General features: G+C 51.3%; 1 protein-coding gene across 1 annotated transcript; it reads right to left on the bottom strand.

The window, feature by feature from the left end:
* Positions 1-3,242: 3,242 nt before the first annotated feature.
* Positions 3,243-11,721, bottom strand: LOC137357563 (uncharacterized). The gene is made up of 4 exons (XM_068023984.1): positions 11,560-11,721; positions 10,010-10,110; positions 6,374-6,526; positions 3,243-4,756 (listed from the first exon to the last, which is right to left on the bottom strand). Exons 1-4 carry the CDS (start codon positions 11,597-11,599, stop codon positions 4,361-4,363), a joined length of 690 nt encoding a protein of 229 aa, XP_067880085.1. The 5' UTR covers positions 11,600-11,721; the 3' UTR covers positions 3,243-4,360.
* Between the last annotated feature and the right edge of the window lie 10,447 nt (positions 11,722-22,168).

Raw genomic sequence — 22,168 nt, 5'->3', positions numbered from 1 at the left:
CCCTACAACCCTCTCTATCTCTGTAACCTCTTCCAGCCCCTACAACCCTCCCTATCTCTGTAACCTCCTCCAGCCCCTACAACCCTCTCTATCTCTGTAACCTCCTCCAGCCCCTACAACCCTCCCTATCTCTGTAACCTCCTCCAGCCCCGACAACCCTCTCTATCTCTGTAACCTCCTCCAACCCCTACAACCCTCTCTATCTCTGTAACCTCCTCCAGCCCCTACAACCCTCCCTATCTCTGTAACCTCCTCCAGCCCCTACAACCCTCCCTATCTCTGTAACCTCCTCCAGCCCCTACAACCCTCCCTATCTCTGTAACCTCCTCCAACCCTCTCTATCTCTGTAACCTCCTCCAGCCCCTACAACCCTCCCTATCTCTGTAATCTCCTCCAGCCCCTACAACCCTCCCTATCTTTGTAACCTCCTCCAGCCCCTACAACCCTCCCTATCTCTGTAACCTCCTCCAGCCCCTACAACCCTCCCTATCTCTGTAACCTCTTCCAACCCCTACAACCCTCCCTATCTCTGTAACCTCCTCCAGCCCCTACAACCCTCCCTATCTCTGTAACCTCCTCCAGCCCCTACAACCCTCCCTATCTCTGTAACCTCCTCCAGCCCCTACAACCCTCCCTATCTCTGTAACCTCCTCCAGCCCCTACAACCCTCCCTATCTCTGTAACCTCCTCCAGCCCCGACAACCCTCCCCATCTCTGTAACCTCCTCCAGCCCCTACAACCCTCCCTATCTCTGTAACCTCCTCCAGCCCCTACAACCCTCCCTATCTCTTTAACCTCCTCCAGCCCCTACAACCCTCCCTATCTCTGTAACCTCTTCCAACCCCTACAACCCTCCCTATCTCTGTAACCTCCTCCAGCCCCTACAACCCTCCCTATCTCTGTAACCTCTTCCAACCCCTACAACCCTCCCTATCTCTGTCACCTCCTCCAGCCCCTACAACCCTCCCTATCTCTGTAACCTCCTCCAGCCCCTACAACCCTCCCTATCTCTGTAACCTCCTCCAGCCCCTACAACCCTCCCTATCTCTGTAACCTCCTCCAGCCCCCTACACCCTCTCTATCTCTGTAACCTCCTCCAGCCCCCTACAACCCTCCCTATCTCTGTAACCTCCCACAGCCCCTACAACCCTCCCTATCTCTGTAACCTCCTCCAGCCCCCTACAACCCTCTCTATCTCTGTAACCTCTTCCAGCCCCTACAACCCTCCCTATCTCTGTAACCTCCTCCAGCCCCCTACAACCCTCTCTATCTCTGTAACCTCTTCCAGCCCCTACAACCCTCTCTATCTCTGTAACCTCTTCCAGCCCCTACAACCCTCCCTATCTCTGTAACCTCCTCCAGCCCCTACAACCCTCCCTATCTCTGTAACCTCCTCCAGCCCCTACAGCCCTCCCTATCTCTGTAACCACCTCCAGCTCCTACAACCCTCCGTATCTCTGTAACCTCCTCCAGCTCCTACAACACTCCCTATCTCTGTAACCTCCTCCAGCTCCTACAACCCTCCCTATCTCTGTAACCTCCTCCAGCCCCTACAACCCTCTCTATCTCTGTAACCTCCTCCAGCCCCTACAACCCTCCCTATCTCTGTAACCTCCTCCAGCCCCTACAACTCTCTATCTCTGTAACCTCCTCCAGCCCCTACAACCCTCCCTATCTCTGTAACCTCCTCCAGCCCCTACAACCCTCCCTACCTCTGTAACCTCCTCCAGCCCCTACAACCCTCCCTATCTCTGTAACCTCCTCCAGCCCCTACAACCCTCCCTATCTCTGTAACCTCCTCCAGCCCCGACAACCCTCCCTATCTCTGTAACCTCCTCCAGCCCCGACAACCCTCCCAATCTCTGTAACCTCCTCCAGCCCCTAAAACCCTCCCTATTTCTGTAACCTCCTCCAGCCCCTAAAACCCTCCCTATCTCTGTAACCTCCCCCAGCCCCTACAACACTCCCTATCTCTGTAATCTCCTCCAGCCCCTACAACCCTCTGCATCTCTGTATCCTCCTCCAGCCCCTACAACCCTCCCTATCTCTGTAACCTCCTCCAGCCCCTAAAACCCTCCCTATCTCTGTAACCTCCTCCAGCCCCTAAAACCCTCCCTATCTCTGTAACCTCCCCCAGCCCCTACAGCCCTCCCCATCTCTGTAACCTCCCCCAGCCCCTACAACCCTCCCTATCTCAGTAACCTCTTCCAGCCCCTACAGCCCTCCCTATCTCTGAAACCTCCTCCTGCCCCTACAACCCTCCGCGATCTCTGTAACCTCCAATTCTGGCCTCTTTAATCGTTCCACCACTGGCGGCTGTGCCTTCAGCTGTCTGGACCCTAAGTTCTGTAATTTCCTCCCTGAACCTCTCCGTCTCTCTCTCTCCTGCTTTAAGACGCTCCTTAAAACCGACCTCTTTCACCAAGCTTTTGGTCGCCTGTCCTCATATCTCCTCATGTGGCTCAGTGTTAGATTCTGGGTACTGCCTGTGTGGAGTTTGCAAGTTCTCCCTGTATCTGTGTGGGTTTCCTCCAGGTGCTCCGGTTTCCTCCCACATGCCAAAGACTTGCAGGTTGATAGGTAAATTGGCCATTAGCAATTGCCCCTAGTATAGGTAGGTGGTCGGGAAATATAGGGACAGGTGGGGATGTGGTAGGAATATGGAATTAGTGTAGGATTAGTATAAATGGGAGGTTGATGGTCGGCACAGACTCGGTGGGCCGAAGGGCCTGTTTCAGTGTTGTATCTCTAAAACTAAAAAACTAAAAACATTCTGTTTGCTAATTGTTCCTGTGAAGCCCCTTGGGATGTTTTCCTAGGTTAAAGATGCTATATAAATATAAGTTGTTGTTGTTTTATCATCTTTCTCTCCTTACACATTTGTTCCCTCAAACTTACAGTTTTTGAGTGTGTTTTACACATTTTGTCATCAGTGACTCTGAGTGTTGTGTTCAAACGTGTGCCTGTACTGCCCAGAATCTAATGAAACAGCAGGGTAACCCCGGGGGCTCGGGGGTCAGAGTGACGGGGTCTCTTATAAACTCTGCTGGTTACTGTGCCTTTCACACTCACTCACACTCACACACACTCATTCACACACACACTCACTCACATATACACTGGCACTCACTCAAATACATTCACCCACACACCCACTCACACTCACGCAGTCACACAGATACAGACTCACACTCACAGACACCTCCCCCAGATAAACTGAACATACTTTGGTGAGAAAGGGATTAAGGTGAACGCTTTATTTTACAGAGAGAAAATGAACATTGGATAACAATTATTTGCAAAATTCAAATATTTAAATTCCTTGTAAATGTGAAGAACCCTACCCTGGGCTATCAAACTTCCTAATACTCACTGTCAGCTGTGGCTCAGTGCGAACAACACTAACCTCAATCAGAAGATCATGGATTCAAGCCCCAATCCACAGATTTAAACTCATAATCCAGACTGATACTCCCAATGCAGTATGGAGGGAGTGCGAGAGGGTCAGTACTGAGGGAGTGCTGCACTGTCAGTGGGTCAGTACTGAGGGAGTGCTGCCCTGTCAGAGGGTCAGTACTGAGGGAGTGCTGCACTGTCAGAGGGTCAGTACTGAGGGAGTGCTGCCCTGTCAGAGGGTCAGCACTGAGGGAGTGCTGCACTGTCAGAGGGTCAGTATTGAGGGAGTGCTGCACTGTCAGAGGGTCAGTACTGAGGGAGTGCTGCACTGTTGGAGGTACTGACTTTTGAATGAGACATTAAACTGAGGCTCCGTATGCCCCCTCAGTTCTGCACTGGGAGTGAGGCTGAATGTTTGTTAATTCTTGCACAGATGTTAAGTTTTTAATTATTCATTTTCTTGCCCATCAACATCTTGGAGAGGGAGCAGAGGAGAATGGTCCCGGGGATGAGAGACTTCAGTTCATGTGGAGAGACTGGAGAAGCAGGGATTGTTCTCCTTAGAGCAGAGAAGGTTAAGGGGAGATTTAATCGAGGCGTTCAAAATCATGAGGGGTTTTGATGGAGTAAATAAGGAGAAAGTGTTTCCAGTGACAGGAGGCTCGGTAACCAGAGGGACACAGATTGAAGATAATCAGTAAAAGACCCAGAGGGGGAGATGAGGAGAATGTTTTTTACATAGTGAGTTGTTGTGATCTGGAACGTGCTGCCTGAAAGGGCGGTGGAAGCAGATTCAATAGTAACTTTCAAAAGGGAATTGGATCAATAGTGGAAGGGGAAACATTTGCAGGGCTGTGGGGAAAGAGCAGGGGGGAGTGGGACTGATTGGATAACTCTTTCAAAGAGCCAGCACAGGGACGATGGGCTGAATGGCCTTGTCCTGTGATTTAGTCGGCTTCCATAGTTACATAGCAGATGGGTTGGCCTGGATAGTGCAGGAGGAGTCGTGCACTGTGTTGGTCGCAAGGCAGCGGTAACAGAAGCTACAACGACAGGATGGGCAGATGATATTGTTGTCACCCCCACAGTGCGTCAGGAGCTCTTGGCAATTGGGGCATCTCCGCACCATGGGGCACTGGTGCACAGAGCTCCGCGGGGACCTGATGATGGAGCAAGATTGCAGCAGTGTGAAGGAGCTGCAGTTATTGTAACAGCAGAGGCTTCCGGGTGGCCCGGTCCCTTCCCGCAGGCAATCCCAGCAGAAACTGCAATCCTTCCCTCTTTTTCCCAGGCACTCCGGACATTTCACATACACCGTCTCCACGGACTCCCTCTGCACCAGTCGGTTACAACAAGGGCACTGCAGGATCAATAAGGGCAAAGGAGGTCAATACAACATTAAATTCACTGTCCCCATCAAACACTCCCAGGACAGGTACAGTACAGGGGTTAGATACAGAGTAAAGCTCCCTCTATACTGTCCCCATCAAACACTCCCAGGACAGGTACAGTACGGGGGGTTAGATACAGAGTAAAGCTCCCTCTATACTGTCCCCATCAAACACTCCCAGGACAGGTACATCTCGGGGGTTAGATACAGAGTAAAGCTCCCTCTACACGGTCCCATCAAACACTCCCCAGGACAGGTACAGTACGGGGTTAGATACAGAGTAAAGCTCCCTCTACACGGTGTTAAATTAGCCACCCTGATTGCTTCTTGTACTTTTTCTTGCATTTTACCTCAGGATAATGTATTTTATTCCTAATATTTCTTGATATAAACACAGTCAGGCTGCCCGGAGGTAGCATTCCTCATCACAGCAAGGTCGATGCAGCAGTTTTAAGTAATAACCCACAACAGTGGTTTTGAAAATGCCCTGCCCTCCTGTCAATATTACCAGTTACTGGGGTAACAGGTTCCACGTGGGCATCTAATCTCCACTTCCACCCTCTCTGCCTGATTATTTTGCAGCGTTGAGTTTAGACAATGAGAACCAAGCTAAGTCACAGCATTGAGGACAGATTCAATTCTCAGCCCTATCCACAACACTCTTCCCATTCAGAGGGGGGGGGTCACTGGCGTTTTCCCCCCTGGGGTCACAGTCTCAGGATAAGGGGTCGGCCATGTTGGACTGAGATGAGGAGAGGTTTCTTCACTCCGAGGGTGGTGAATCTTTGGAATTCTCTACCCCAGACAGCTGTGGCTGTTCAGTCGTTGACAATATTCAAGACAGATTGACAGATTTTTGAACACTCGGGGAATAGAGTGGAAATCGGGTTCAGACCGGAAAGTGTCGATGTTCAGTCATGAACTTATTGAATGGGGTAGCAGGCTCGAAGGACTGAGTGGCCTCCTCCTGCTCCTATTTCTTATGTTCTTACAGTTTCGAGGTGACTTGGGACGATTTCCTCCTCAGCCCTCAGGGGTTCTGAGGCTGATTATAAAGCCCACACCACAACTGTGTGCCCAGGCTGAGCTACTTCAGACTGAGGATGCAGTGTCAGACCTTCACTGCTCTTTAAGGCTCATTCCACTGAAACACTGAGGAGTGAGGTGGGATTGGGGAGTGGGTGGGCGTGGGCTGGTTTAGAGGTTCCATTATGTGCTGTTTTTGCAGAAAGCCCTTTTCTATTTCACAGTAGTCGGGGGTGGGGGGGGGTGGGGGGTGGGGGGGGGGTGACTCTTCCAAGTTCCCCAAGCAAGACTGCAGACCGTACCAGGATTGGCACCATGTTTCGGGATGATTGTCCCAAAGGGATTTAGAATGAGACTATCCCAGACCCACATCACCTGGAAATCAGGGGGATCGTTCACCCCAAGGGTCTGACCCAGATTAACACCCTGTTACCAGAGGTGAAAGGTTATCAACAAATGCATGGCCTACAATCTTTTTGGAAGAGACTTTGAAATGAGGTTGAATTCGTTGCAATGATCTGAGTTGAGGAAACAGCTTTCCCACTCCCAGCTCCCTCTTACCTTCCGCAGAGGGACAGAATGATTCTGACAGTTGGCCTTGAGTTTCGTCTCACACTCAGTCACTTCCTGCTCGGAGAGGTTAATCAGGTGACGGACGGTTTGCCAGGTCAACATTGAGTCGGTGCAAAGTGTGCAGCGGATGGTATAAAATCCCTGAACAACAATCACAGAATCACAGAATTGTTACAGGGCAGGAGGCCATTTGGCCTGCTGTGTCTGTACTGGCTCTCCAAAAGAGCAATTCCTTCAATTCCATTCCCCCGCCTTCTCCCCGTAACCCTGCACATTCTTCCTTTTCATATAACTGTCTAATTCCCTTTTGAATGCTTCAATTGAACCTGCCTCCACCACGTTCTCTGGCACTGCATTCCAGACCTTAACCACTCGCTGTGTGAAGAGGTTTTTCCTCTGTCACTTTTGCTTCTCTTACCAAATACTTTAAATCTGTGCCCTCTTGTTCTCGATCTGTTCACGAGTGGGAACAGTTTCTCTCTATCTACTCTGTCCAGACCCCTCATGATTTTGAATACCTCTATCAAATCACCTCTCAGCCTTCTCTTCTCCAAGGAAAACAGTCCCAACTTCTCCAATCTATCTTCATAACTGAAATTCCTCATCCCTGGAACCATTCCCATGAATCTTTTCTGTACTCTCTCCAATGCTCTCACATCTTTCCTCAAGTGCGGCGCCCAGAACTCCAGCAATACTCCAGCTGATGCCGAACTAGGTCTTATACAAGTTCAACATAACTTCCTTGCTCTTGTACTCTCTGTCCCTATTAATAAAGCCTGGGACACTGTATGCTTCATCAGCCACTTCCTCAAGCTATCCTACCACCTTCAATGACTTATGCACATATACACCCAGGTCTCTCTGCTCCTGCATCCCCTTTCGAACTGTACACTTTATTTTATATTGTCTCTCCATGTTCTTCCTACCAAAATGAATCACTTCACATTTTTCTGCATTGAACTTCATCTACCACCTGTCCACCCATTCCACCAACTTGTCTATGTCCTTTTGAGGTTCTACAATATCCTCCTCACAGTTCACAATACTTCCAAGTTTCATATCATCTGCAAACTTTGAAATTGTGCCCTCTACACCAAGGTCTAGGTCATTAATATATATCAGGAAAAGCAAGGGTCCCAACACTGACCCCTGGGGAACTCCACTACAAAACTTACTCCAGCCCGCAAAACATCCATTAACCACTACCTTTTGTTTCCTGTCACTCAGCCAATTTCATATCTATGTTGCTACCGTCTCTTTTATTCCATGAGCTACAAGTTTACTCAAGTCTGTTGTGTGGCACTGTATCAAATGCCTTTTGAAAGTCCATGTTCACCACATCAACTGCATTGCCCTCATCAACCCTCGCGGTTACCTCCTCAAACAACTCCACCAAGTTAGTTAATGATTTTCCCTTAAGAAATCCATGCTGGCTTTCTTTAATTAACCCGCATTTGTCCATGTGACTATTAATTTTGACTGGACTTAATCTTTCTAGAAGTTTCCCCACCACTGAAGTTAAACTGTCTGGCCTATAGTTGCTGAGCTTATCTTTACACCCTTTTTTGAACAAGGGTGTAACGTTTGCAATTCTCCAGTCCTCTGGCACCATGCCTGAGTCTAAGGAAGACTGAAAAATTATGGTCAGTACCTCCGCGATTTCCACCCTCACTTCCTTCAGTATTCTTGGATGCATCTCATCTGGCCCTGGTGTTTTATCCACTTTAAGTACAGACAGCCTATCTAATACCTCCTCTTTATCAATTTTAAACCCTTCCAGTGTCTGAATTACCTCCTCTTTCAACATTTCCTGGGTTGCATCTTCTTCCTCGGTAAAGACAGATGCAAAATATTAATTTAATACCTCAGCTATGCCCTCTGCCTCCATGCGTAAATCCCCTTTATGGTCCCTAATCAGCCCCACTCCTCCTTTTACCACTTTTTTTACTATTTATATGTCTATAGAAAACTTTGGGATTCCCTTTAATGTTAGCTGCCAGTCTCTTTTCATGCTCTCTCTTTGCTTCTCATTTGCTTTTTCGCTTACCCTCTAGACCTTCTATATTCAGCCTGGTTCTCAATAGTGTTTTCTACCTGGCATCTGTCATAAGCACACTTTTTCTTCTTTATCTTAATCTCTACCTCTTTTGTCATCCAGGGAGCTCTGGATTTGTTTACCCTATCTTTCTCCTTTGAGGGAACATATCTTGACTGTGCCCGAACCTTTGAAGGTAGCTCATTGTTCAGCTATTGTTTTTCCTGCCAACCTCTGACTCCAATTTCTTTGGCTCAGCTCCATTCTTACCCCATTGAAGTTGGCTTTCCCCCAGTTAATTATTCTTACTCTGGATTGTTCTTTGTCCTTTTCCGTGGTCAGCCTAAACCTTATGATAGAATGATCACTGCCCCTTAAATGCTCTCCTACTGATATTTGATCCATTCGGCCCACCTCATTCCAAGAACCAGGTCTAGCAGTGCCTCCTTTCTCGTTGGACTAGAAACATACCGCTGTAGAAAATTTTCCTGAACCCCTCTCATCAAACACATATCTCCACACTCTGCTTACAATCTGCACACAAATCTGCACAAGAATCAAGATCAGAGATTGGGAAACAGTCAAGGAAACAAACACTGACCCCCGAGATGAGAGGGTGAGAGTGGGGATGGAGAGAGAGTGTGGGAATGGAGAAAGGAAGAGAGAGTCGGAATAGAGAGAGATAGAGAATGGGAATGAAGAGAGTGTGTGTTTGTGGATGGAGAGAGTGTGTGTGTGTGGATGGAGAGAGAGAGTCGGAATGAAGAGAGAGCGTGTGGATGGAGAAAGTGTGTGGGGATGGTGAGGGAATGAGTGTGGGGATGGAGAGAGAGAGAGAGAGAGTGTGGGGATGGAGAGAGAGAGAGAGAGAGTGTGGGGATGGAGAGAGAGAGAGAGAGAGTGTGGGGATGGAGAGAGAGAGAGAGTGTGGGGATGGAGAGAGAGAGAGAGAGTGTGGGGATGGAGAGAGAGAGAGAGTGTGGAGATGGAGAGAGAGAGAGAGAGTGTGGGGATGGAGAAAGTGTGTGGGGATGGTGAGAGAATGAGTGTGGGGATGAAGAGAGAGAGAGAGAGAGTGTGGGGATGGAGAGAGAGAGAGAGTGTGGGGATGGAGAGAGAGAGAGAGAGTGAGTGTGGGGATGGAGAGAGAGAGAGAGAGAGTGTGGGGATGGAGAGAGAGAGAGAGTGTGGGGATGGAGAGAGAGAGAGAGTGTGGAGATGGAGAGAGAGAGAGTGAGTGTGGGGATGGAGAGAGAGAGAGAGAGAGTGTGGGGATGGAGAAAGTGTGTGGGGATGGAGAGAGAGAGTGGGAATGTGGGAGAGAATGGGAATGGGGGAGAGACATTGGGAACGGGAGAGAGCACAGTCTTCGACAGTTGGTGTGTGGAAAGATCCGGAAGATTAATATTTTGAACATGACACGGCCCTCAACTGAATCAGGTTGTATTAATGATGATAATCTCAGTCTGTCCACACCAGAGCTGAGATTTATTTGAATAATCCTGTTTTATCGCTTAACTGACCAAGACCTTCAGTATAAAAATATAACTTTAACATTCAGCAGAGATAAGAAAAATGGTGACACATACCGTCTCCAGAATCCACTTAGTCAACATGGCCAGCTTCTCCTTGTCTGCAAAGTGCTGACATGGTAATTCGACAAGTTCAACAGATCTGCTCTCACTCACAGCTAAAGACGAAAAATATCTTTCTGTTAGTACAGAGTAAAGCTCTCTCTACACTGTCCCCATCAAACACTCCCAGAGCAGGTACAGCACGGGGTTAGATACAGAGTAAAGCTCTCTCTACACTGTCCCCATCAAACACTCCCAGAGCAGGTACAGCACGGAGTTAGATACAGAGTAAAGCTCTCTCTACACTGTCCCCCATCAAACACTCCCAGGACAGGTACAGCACGGGGGTTAGATACAGAGTAAAGCTCCCTCTACACTGTCCCCCATCAAACACTCCCCAGGACAGGTACAGCACACAGTTAGATACAGAGTAAAGCTCCCTCTACACTGTCCCCATCAAACACTCCCAGAGCAGGTACAGCACGGGGGTTAGATACAGAGTAAAGCTCCCTCTACACTGTCCTCATCAAACACTCCCCAGGACAGGTACAGTACGGGGTTAAATACAGAGTAAATCTCCCTCTACACTGTCCCCATCAAACACTCCCAGGACAGGTACAGCACGGGGGTTAGATACAGAGTAAAGCTCCCTCTACACTGTTCCCATCAAACACTCCCAGAGCAGGTACAGCACGGGGTTAGATACAGAGTAAAGCTCCTTCTACACTGTCCCCATCAAACACTCCCAGGACAGGTACAGCACGATATGAAATACTGACAGAAAATGTGAGGAAAGCCATTGAATGTTAAATTAATGTCCGTCCTCCCCGATTGCCTGCCCCTCTTCCGCGGTTACGTTCGCGCCCGGGTGTCCCTGGAAAAGGAGCATGCGGTGTCCGCCGGTACGCTTGAGGCCTTCCGCGACCGGTGGGCACCGCAGGGACTGGAGTGCATCGTCGACGCCGAGAATGGCATTTTAATTTGAGTTTTTTGTTTATTTATCTGGTTTTAATAAAGTAATTTTAAAAATATAAGTATTTATATAAAGGGGGCCTGAGGAATAAAGGCCCCCTCGACAGAGAAAAAATATAAAAGGGGCCTGAGGAATAAAGGTCACCTTAAAAAAAAAAATGGGGTGAGATACAGAGTAAAGCTCCCTCTACACTGTCCCCATCAAACACTCCCAGGACAGATACAGTACGGGGGTTAGATACAGAGTAAAGCTCCCTCTACACTGTCCCCATCAAACACTCCCAGGACAGGTACAGTACGGGGGTTAGATACAGAGTAAAGCTCCCTCTACACTGTCCCCATCAAACATACATGGAGGTTAGTGGGGTACTGGGTCTGTACGATCTCAGTCTTAGGGTAGGGGGACAAATTTTCCGATGCAGGTACCAGACTGTTCAATAGAGAATTATTAAAACTGAAACAAAACTAGAAGTTGCAGTTCCGAGTTAAGTGGGAAACTCCCTGAGAGTTGACCAGGCCCCAATCAGTCAGAGAATGAAATGCTGACTACTGGGAACAGTGAGAAAATAGGTAAAAGGTTCACAGAAAGTCACCTTTCTTCTGGAAGAAGATTCTGCCTCTTGGCTTGTTCATTCTGTATGTGAGGTGCCAGTGATGACCCTTCAGTGCAGGGGCAGAGAGGAGAGTGAGCAAAGTCTCTGTAAACCTGCAGCTCCTCTGAACTGGAATCCCCTTCCTGACAAGCAGCACTTTTAATTTCTCTTTCATTTTCACAAGCATTTCCTCCCTCGATGTAACTGATTCATCATTTTAACCAATTGCTCTATTTGTTGGTGCCTCTAAACTTATCTGGATATGAAGAGATGATTTGCACTGTTTTTACACTGATGGTTGCACCTGCCAATTGTCTGCGGTGGGATCTTACCCCTCAGTTTCCTGGGTTAGGATGTTTTGTTCAGCCACTGGGATGGTGTCTCTCTATCCCTACCTCAGCTCATCTGCTGTTGAAACTCTCATCCATTCCTTCAGTTCCTCCAGACCCGACTATTCCAACGCTCTCCTGATCAGTCTTCCATCTTCCACCCTCTCTATAAACTTCAGCCCATCCAAAACTCTGCTGCCCCGTGTCCTAACTCACACCCACAGTGCTGTTAGGAAGGGAGTTCCAGGATTTTGACCCAGCGACAGTGAAGGAACGGCGATATAGTTCCAAGTCAGGATGGTGTGTGACCTGGAGGGGAACTTGCAGGTGATGGTGTTCCCATACATCTGCTGCCCTTGTCCTTCCAGGTGGTAGAGGTCGCGGGTTCGGAAGGTGCTGTTGAAGGAGCCTTGGTGCGTTGCTGCAGTGCATCTTGTAGATGGTACACACTGCTGTCACTGTGCGTCGGTGGTGGAGGGAGTGAATGTTGAAGGTGGTGGATGGGGTGAATGTTGAAGGTGGAGGAGGGAGTGAATGTTGAAGGTGGTGGAGGGGGTGAATGTTGAAGGTGGAGGAGGGAGTGAATGTTGAAGGTGGTGGAGGGGGTGAATGTTGAAGGTGGAGGAGGGAGTGAATGTTGAAGGTGGTGGAGGGGGTGAATGTTGAAGGTGGTGGATGGGGTGAATGTTGAAGGTGGAGGAGGGAGTGAATGTTGAAGGTGGTGGAGGGGGTGAATGTTGAAGGTGGTGGATGGAGTGAATGTTGAAGGTGGAGGAGGGAGTGAATGTTGAAGGTGGTGGATGGGGGTGAATGTTGAAGGTGGTGGATGGGGGTGAATGTTGAAGGTGGTGGATGGGGGTGAATGTTGAAGGTGGTGGATGGGGTGAATGTTGAAGGTGGTGGATGGGGTGAATGTTGAAGGTGGAGGAGGGAGTGAATGTTGAAGGTGGAGGAGGGAGTGAATGTTGAAGGTGGTGGAGGGGGTGAATGTTGAAGGTGGTGGATGGGGTGAATGTTGAAGGTGGTGGATGGGGTGCCATTTTAAAAATTTCATCCTTGTTTTCAAATTCCTCCGTAGCCTCTCCCCTCCCCCTCTCTGTAACCTCCTCCAGCCTCACAACCCTCCGAGATCTCTGCGTCCTCCAATTCTGGCCTCTTGAGCATCCCCCAATTTTAATCGCTCCACCACAGGTGGCCGTGCCTTCAGCTGCCTGGGCCCTAAGCTCTGGAATTCCCTCTCCGTCTCTCTCTCCTCCTTTTAAGACACTCCTTAAAACTGACCTCTTTGACCGAGCTTTTGGTCGCCTGTCCCAATATCTCCTTACGTGGCTCAGTGTTAAATTTTGTTTGTTAATCACTGCTCTGGGACGATATTAAAGGCGCTATATAAATATAACGTGGTATTAATCTTGTTTGGAGTGAGTTTTTTTAAAATTCAAATGGAGGTGACAGAAATTAAAGAAAATAAATCAGAAGACTTTCTTTAGGCTGGTTTTGAGAAGAACCAATATACTCACCTCTCTATGAGAATAGATTCCAATGTGTCTCACTAGATGACGTCAATTGAAATTGCCCTCTCACCAAGTGGCAAATGTTTGATACGATCCCAACTTCTCCCGAGGAGACAGTCAGGTTTAACAGTTATTCAGATAATATGTTGCTTGCAGTTACGCATTACGATGCTGCAGCTATTTGTTGTCTCTTTCTGGGCCTCTGTCACCAGTATTGTCTGATTCTCCAGTTAACCAACGCGCACTTAGAAAAGGAGAGGCTGCCGATATGGGACAGCGCTGTGGGCCGGACTGGTTGCCATGGCGATTGTGCCTTTCAGATTCAACTCCATTGACGTCAGCAGGTTTTGGTTTGAAAAGGGGAATCCTGGGATGGACAGGGACCTGTGTTTAGGGTCTGGAACGTGGGGAAGGCCTGATCACTTCGAACCGTAACCTAGCAACGCACGTTCATTCTCTTTTTAAAGATGGTTGTTTAACGACTTCTCTTTTATTAGATCACATCTGCAGTAACTGTGTTCAGTTCCGGGCTCCGCACCTCAGGAAGGATATATTGGCCTTGGAGTGGGTGCAGTGCAGATTCACCAGTATGATACCGGGGCTAAAAGGGTTAAATTACCAGGACACGTTTGCACAGACTACGCTTGTATTCCCTCGAGTATAGAAGATTAAGGGGATGATCTAATCGAGGGGTTTTGAGGAATATGGATCAAAGGCAGAGTTGAGGTACAGATTAACCATGATCCAACCGAATGGTTGGAACAGGCTTGAGGGGCTGAATGGCCTCCTCCCTTTCCTGGAGGGTTTTCTGGGAAAACAGTTACACGCGAGTTTTTTTTGCTTTCGTCAAAATCTAAAAATGGTTTTCCAGGCCTGTCTCTCTGCACAGAGCCAAGCTGGGAACTTACCTCAGAAACTAGCTTTCAACTTCCTGTGCTGTTACATTCAATCCAGTTACAGAGCACGGACTTACCACCATTGAGGCAACAGGTTAAAGTTTATCTTTCTGATTTTAATAATATAATTAAACTAACACACCCACACCCAGTTTATATCCCCATCTAGTCCCACTGGAATGGGGAGAGGACAAGGCAAGTTACAGGGCCAGGGAATAACCCCTCCCCGAATCCAAAACCAAACTAGAATTCTGGGGATGTGAGTTACCCTCAGCCCTGAGAGAATGTGCAAGAGAAGTAGCTGATATAGCCAGAGTGCATTCCACACCTTCAGGATACAGCTCCTGAGGTACTTTACTGAAAGGTAGTCACTGTTGTAGGAAATGCAGCAGACAATTTATGCAAAGCAGGATCCATCAAATAGTAATGTGATAATGATCAGATCATCTGTTTTAGTGAAGTTGGTTGAGGGATAAATATTGACCCCAGGACACCAGGGAGAACTCCCCCCCCCACTGCTTCCCAGGACACCAGGGAGAACTCCCCCCCCCGCTGCTTCCCAGGACACCAGGGAGAACTCCCCCCCCCGCTGCTTCCCAGGACACCAGGGAGAACTCCCCCCCCCCCCTGCTTCCCAGGACACCAGGGAGAACTCCCCCCTCCACTGCTTCCCAGGACACCAGGGAGAACTCCCCCCCCCACTGCTTCCCAGGACACCAGGGAGAACTCCCCCCCACCCCCCTGCTTCCCAGGACACCAGGGAGAACTCCCCCCCCCCTGCTTCCCAGGACACCAGGGAGAACTCCCCCCCCCCCCTCCCTGCTTCCCAGGACACCAGGGAGAACTCCCCCCCCCCCCCCCCTGCTTCCCAGGACACCAGGGAGAACTCCCCCCCCCACTGCTTCCCAGGACACCAGGGAGAACTCCCCCCCCCACTGCTTCCCAGGACACCAGGGAGAACTCCCCCCTCCACTGCTTCCCAGGACACCAGGGAGAACTCCCCCCCCCCCCCCCCTGCTTCCCAGGACACCAGGGAGAACTCCCCCCCACCCCCCTGCTTCCCAGGACACCAGGGAGAACTCCCCCCCCCCTGCTTCCCAGGACACCAGGGAGAACTCCCCCCCCCCTCCCTGCTTCCCAGGACACCAGGGAGAACTCCCCCCCCTGCTTCCCAGGACACCAGGGAGAACTTCCCCCCCCCCCCCCCCGCTTCCCAGGACACCAGGGAGAACTCCCCCCCCCCCCCCCCCTGCTTCCCAGGACACCAGGGAGAACTCCCCCCCCTGCTTCCCAGGACACCAGGGAGAACTCCCCCCCCTGATTCCCAGGACACCAGGGAGAACTCCCCCCCCTGCTTCCCAGGACACCAGGGAGAACTCCCCCCCCTGCTTCCCAGGACACCAGGGAGAACTCCCCCCCCCCCCCGCTTCCCAGGACACCAGGGAGAACTCCCCCCCCCCCGCTTCCCAGGACACCAGGGAGAACTCCCCCCCCCCCGCTTCCCAGGACACCAGGGAGAACTCCCCCCCCCCGCTTCCCAGGACACCAGGGAGAACTCCCCCCCTGCTTCCCAGGACACCAGGGAGAACACCCCCCTGCTTCCCAGGACACCAGGGAGAACTCCCCCCCCCCCCCCTGCTTCCCAGGACACCAGGGAGAACTCCCCCCCCTGCTTCCCAGGACACCTGGGAGAACTCCCCCCCCTGCTTCCCAGGACACCAGGGAGAACTCCCCCCCACCCTGCTTCCCAGGACACCAGGGAGAACTCCCCCCCCTGCTTCCCAGGACACCAGGGAGAACTCCCCCCCACCCTGCTTCCCAGGACACCAGGGAGAACTCCCCCCCCCCCGCTTCCCAGGACACCAGGGAGAACTCCCCCCCTGCTTCCCAGGACACCAGGGAGAACACCCCCCTGCTTCCCAGGACACCAGGGAGAACTCCCCCCCCCCCCCCTGCTTCCCAGGACACCAGGGAGAACTCCCCCCCCTGCTTCCCAGGACACCTGGGAGAACTCCCCCCCCTGCTTCCCAGGACACCAGGGAGAACTCCCCCCCACCCTGCTTCCCAGGACACCAGGGAGAACTCCCCCCCACTGCTTCCCAGGACACCAGGGAGAACTCCCCCCCCCCCCCCCTGCTTCCCAGGACACCAGGGAGAACTACCCCCCTGCTTCCCAGGACACCAGGGAGAACTCCCCCCCACTGCTTCCCAGGACACCAGGGAGAACTCCCCCCCCCCCCCCCTGCTTCCCAGGACACCAGGGAGAACTACCCCCCTGCTTCCCAGGACATCAGGGAGAACTCCCCCCCTGCCTCCCAGGACACCAGGGAGAACTCCCCCCCCCCCCCCCCACTGCTTCCCAGGACACCAGGGAGAACTACCCCCCTGCTTCCCAGGACATCAGGGAGAACTCCCCCCCTGCCTCCCAGGACACCAGGGAGAACTCCCCCCCCCCCCCCCCACTGCTTCCCAGGACACCAGGGAGAACACCCCCCTGCCCTTCTTCCAAATACTGGCCGTGGAATCTTTTACAACCACCTGAGAGGGCAGATGGAGCCTCAGTTTAATGTCTCATCAGAAGACGTAGTGGTATTATCACTGGACTAGTAACCCAGAGACCCAGGGTATTGATCTGGAGATATGAGTTCGAATCCCACCACAGCAGAAGGTGGAATTTGAATTCAATTAATAAATCTGGAATTAAAAGCTAGTCTAATGATGGCCATGAAACCATTGTCGATTGTTGTAAAAACCCATCTGGTTCACTAATGTCCTTTAGGGAAGGAAATCTGCCATCCTTACCTGGTCTGGCCTACATGTGACTTCAGACCCACAGCAATGTGGTTAACTCTTACATGCCCTCTGAAATGGCCTAGCAAGCCACTCAGTTGTACCGAACCGCTACGAAGTCAATAAAAAGGAATGAAACCGGACGGACCACCCGGCATCGACCGAGGCACCGTAAACGACAACGGCAAACCCAGCTCTATTGACCCAGAAAAGTCCTCCTTACTAACATCTGGGGGCTTGTGCCAAAGTTGGGAGAGCTGTCCCACAGACTAGTCAAGCAACAGCCTGACATAGTCATACTCACGGAATCATACCTTACAGACAATGTCCCAGACACTGCCATCACCATCCCCGGGTATGTCCTGTCCCACCGGCAGGACAGACCCACCAGAGGTGGTGGAACAGTGGTCTACATTAGGGAGGGAGTTGCCCTGGAAGTCCTCAACATCGACTTCAGACCCCATGAAGTCTCATGGCATCAGGTCAAACATGGGCAAGGAAACCTCCTACTGATTACCACCTACCGCCCTCCCTCAGCTGATGAGTCAGTACTCCTCCATGTTGAACACCACTTGGAGGAAGCACTGAGGGTGGCAAGGACACAAAATGGACTCCGGGTTGGGGACTTCAATGTCCATCACCAAGAGTGGCTCGGTAGCAACACTACTGACCGAGCTGGCCGAGTCCTAAAGGACATAGCTGCTAGACTGGGTCTGCGGCAGGTGGTGGGGGAACCAACAAGAGGGGAAAACATACTTGACCTCGTCCTCACCAATCTACCTGCCGCAGATGCTTCTGTCCATGACTGTATTGGTAGGAGTGACCACGGCACAGTCCTTGTGGAGACGAAGTCCCGCCTTCACATTGAAGATACCGTCTGTCGTGTTGTGTGGCACTATCACCGTGCTAAATGGGATAGATTTCGAACAGATCTAGCAATGCAAAACTGGGCATCCATGAGGCGCTGTGGGCCATCAGCAGCAGCAGAATTGTACTCAACCACAATCTGTAACCTCATGGCCCGGCATATCCCCCACTCTACCATTACCATCAAGCCAGGAGACCAACCCTGGTTCAATGAAGAGTGCAGGAGGGCATGCCAGGAGCAGCACCAGGCAGACCTCAAAATGAGATGTCAACCTGGTGAAGCTACAACACAGGACTATCTGCGTGCCAAACTGCGTAAGCAGCATGCGATAGACAGAGCTAAGTGATCCCATAACCAACGGATCAGATCTAAGCTCTGCAGTCCTGTCACATCCAGCTGTGAATGGTGGTGGACAATTAAACAACTAACTGGAGGAGGTGGCTCCACAAATATCCCCATCCTCAATGATGGGGGAGCCCAGCACATCAGTGAAAAAGATAAGGCTGAAGCATTTGCAACAATCTTCAGCCAGAAGTGCCGAGTTGTTGATCCATCTCGGCCTCCTCCTGAAGTCCCCAGCATCACAAATCCCAGTCTTCAGCCAATTCGATTCACTCCACATGATATCAAGAAACGACTGAAGGCACTGGATACTGCAAAAGCTATGGGTCCTGACAATATTCCGGCAATAGTACTGAAGACCTGTGCTCCAGAACTTGCCGCACCCCTAGCCAAGCTGTTCCAGTACAGCTACAACACTGGCATCTACCCTGCAATGTGGAAAATTGCCCAGGTATGTCCTGTACACAAAAAGCAGGACAAATCCAACCCGGCCAATTACCGCCCTATCAATCGACTCTCAGTCATCAGTAAAGTGATGGAAGATGTCATCAACAGTGCCATCAAGCAGCACTTGCTTAGCAATAACCTGCTCAGTGATGCTCAGTTTGGGTTCCACCAGGGCCACTCAGCTCCTGACCTCATTACAGCCTTGGTTCAAACATGGACAAAAGAGCTGAACTCAAGAGGTGAGGTGAGAGTGACTGCCCTTGACATCAAGGCAGCATTTGACCGAGTAAAGCATCAAGGAGCCCTAACAAAACTGAGGTCAATGGGAATGGGGGAAAACCCTCCGCTGGTTGGAGTCATACCTAGCGCAAAGGAAGATGGTTGCGGTTGTTGGAGGTCATTCATCTGAGCTCCAGGACATCACTGCGGGAGTTCCTCAGGGTAGTGTCCTGGGCCCAACCATCTTCAGCTGCTTCATCAATGACCTTCCTTCAATCATAAGGTCAGAAGTGGGGATGTTCGCTGATGATTGCACAATGTTCAGCACCATTCGTGACTCCTCAGATACTGAAGTAGTCCGTGTAGAAATGCAGCAAGACCTGGACAATATCCAGGCTTGGGCTGATAAGTGGCAAGTAACATTCGCGCCACACAAGTGCCAGGCAATGACCATCTCCAACAAGAGAGAATCTAACCATCTCCCTTTGACATTCAATCGCATTACCATCACTGAATCCCCCACTATCAACATCCTAGGGGTTACCATTGACCAGAAACTGAACTGGAGTAGCCATATAAATACCATGGCTACAAGAGCAGGTCAGAGGCTAGGAATCCTGAGGCAAGTAACTCACCTCCTGACTCCCTAAAGCCTGTCCAATATCTACAAGGCACAAGTCAGGAGTGTGATGGAATACTCTCCACTTGCCTGGATGGGTGCAGTTCCAACAACACTCAAGAAGCTCGACACCATCCAGGACAAAGAAGCCCGCTTGATTGGCACCCCATCTACAAACATTCACTCCCTCCACCACTGACGCACAGTGGCAGCAGTGTGTACCGTCTACAAGATGCACTGCAGCAATGCACCAAGGCTCCTTAGACAGCACCTTCCAAACCCACGACCTCTACCAACTAGAAGAACAAGGGCAGCAAATGCATGGGAACACCACCACCTGCAAGTTCCCCTCCAAGTCACACACCATCCTGACTTGGAATTATATCGCCGTTCCTTCACTGTCGCTGGGCCAAAATCCTGGAACTCCCTTCCTAACAGCACTGTGGGTGTACCTACCCAAAATGGACTGCAGCGGTTCAAGAAGGCAACTCACCACCACCTTCTCAAGGGCAATTAGGGATGGGCAATAAATGCTGGCCTGGCCAGTGACGCCCACATCCCATGAATGAATTAAAAAAAAGACGGCCCTCTGACAGTGCGGCACTCCCTCAGTACTGACCCTCTGACAGTGCGGCACTACCTCAGTACTGACCCTCCGACAGTGCAGCAGTCCCTCAGTACTGACCCTCCGACAGTGCGGCACTCCCTCAGTACTGACCCTCCGACAGTGCAGCACTCCCTCAGTACTGACCATCCGACAGTGCAGCACTCCCTCAGTACTGACCCTCCGACAGTGCAGCACTCCCTCAGTACTGACCATCCGACAGTGCAGCACTCCCTCAGCACTGACCCCTCGACAGTGCAGCATCCCCTCAGTATTGACCCTCCAACAGGGCAGCACTCCCTCAGTACTGACCCTCCGTCAGTGCAGCGCTCCCTCAGGACTGACCCTCCGACAGTGCAGCACTCCCACAGTATTGACCTTCCGACAGTGCAGCACTCCCTCAGTACTGACCCTCTGACAGTGCAGCAGTCCCTCAGTACTGACCCTCCGACAGTGCAGCACTCCCTCAGTACTGACCCTCCGACAGTGCTGCACTCCCTCAGTACTGACCCTCCGACAGTGCAGCACTCCCTCAGTACTGACCCTCCGACAGTGCAGCACTCCCTCAGTACTGACCCTCCGACAGTGCAGCACTCCCTCAGTACTGACCCTCCGACAGTGCAGCACTCCCTCAGTACTGACCCTCTGACAGTGCCACACTCCCTCAGTACTGACCCTCTGACGGTACAGCACTCCCTCAGTACTGACCCTCCGACAGTGCAGCGCTCCCTCAGTACTGACCCTCTGACAGTGCAGCACTCCCTCAGTACTGACCCTCTGACAGTGCAGCATTCCTTCAGTACTGACCCTCCGACAGTGCGGCGCTCCCTCAGTACTGACCCTCCGACAGTGCAGCACTCCCTCAGTACTGACCCTCCGACAGTGCGGCGCTCCCTCAGTACTGACCCTCCGACAGTGCAGCACTCCCTCAGTACTGACCCTCCGACAGTGCAGCACTCCCTCAGTACTGACCCTCCGACAGTGCAGCGCTCCCTCAGTACTGACCCTCTGACAGTGCAGCACTCCCTCAGTACTGACCCTCTGACAGTGCAGCATTCCTTCAGTACTGACCCTCCGACAGTGCGGCGCTCCCTCAGTACTGACCCTCCGATAGTACGGCGCTCCCTCAGTACTGACCCTCCGACAGTGCAACAGTCCCTCAGTACTGACCCTCTGACAATGCGACACTCCCTCAGTACTGACCCTCTGACGGTACAGCACTCCCTCAGTACTGACCCTCCGACAGTGCAGCGCTCCCTCAGTACTGACCCTCTGACAGTGCAGCACTCCCTCAGTACTGACCCTCTGACAGTGCAGCATTCCTTCAGTACTGACCCTCCGACAGTGCGGCGCTCCCTCAGTACTGACCCTCCGACAGTGCAGCACTCCCTCAGTACTGACCCTCCGACAGTGCAGCACTCCCTCAGTACTGACCCTCCGACAGTGCAGCACTCCCTCAGTACTGACCCTCCGACAGTGCAGCACTCCCTCAGTACTGCAAACTCAGCCTGAACTTTGAGCTCAAGTCTCTGGAGTGGGTCCTGGTTTCTGAAGAAGGGTCACTGACCTGAAACGTTAACTCTGTTTCTCTCTCCACATAAGCTGCCAGACATGCTGAGTATTTCTAGTATTGTCTGTTTTTATATCTATTCCTTTTCTCATTTGTGGAATCTCAGATTGCCTGTCACGTTTTCAACATTACAACTGTGAAGACACTTTAAAACTATCTCATTGTCTGTGAAGAGCTTTGGGATGACAGGAGGTAGTGAAAGGTGCTAGAGAAATGCAAGTCCTTCCCGATCCTGTGAAAACCCAATTGTAAATGTCACTCCGTGTTCACAGTGTCTGTGGTTTGCCGTGGGTTGTGTTTCCGATGTGGAGGAGTGGGGTTCGGGTGTGATCCATTCTTGGGGTTCCAATGACCTCTCCACTGGTCAACTCCCATCACAACAGTTTCCAGGGAGACAGGCTCAAAACCTGCCGA

The sequence above is a fragment of the Heterodontus francisci genome, chromosome 48 (genome assembly GCF_036365525.1).
Source record: "Heterodontus francisci isolate sHetFra1 chromosome 48, sHetFra1.hap1, whole genome shotgun sequence".
In the NCBI taxonomy this organism is placed as follows: Eukaryota; Metazoa; Chordata; class Chondrichthyes; order Heterodontiformes; family Heterodontidae; genus Heterodontus; species Heterodontus francisci.
The sequence above is the reverse complement of the archived record's forward strand: the minus strand, read 5'-3'. Positions and strand labels throughout refer to the sequence as shown.

Bases quoted from the DNA above. Each gene is read 5' to 3' on its own strand.
- LOC137357563 (XM_068023984.1), bottom strand. From the start codon at position 11,599: ATGAACAAGCCAAGAGGCAGAATCTTCTTCCAGAAGAAAG. The intron at 10,111-11,559 runs GTGACTTTCTGT...TTTCGTCTTTAG, and splicing joins AATCTTCTTCCAGAAGAAAG to CTGTGAGTGAGAGCAGATCT. The intron at 6,527-10,009 runs GTATGTGTCACC...ATTGTTGTTCAG, and splicing joins CTAAGTGGATTCTGGAGACG to GGATTTTATACCATCCGCTG.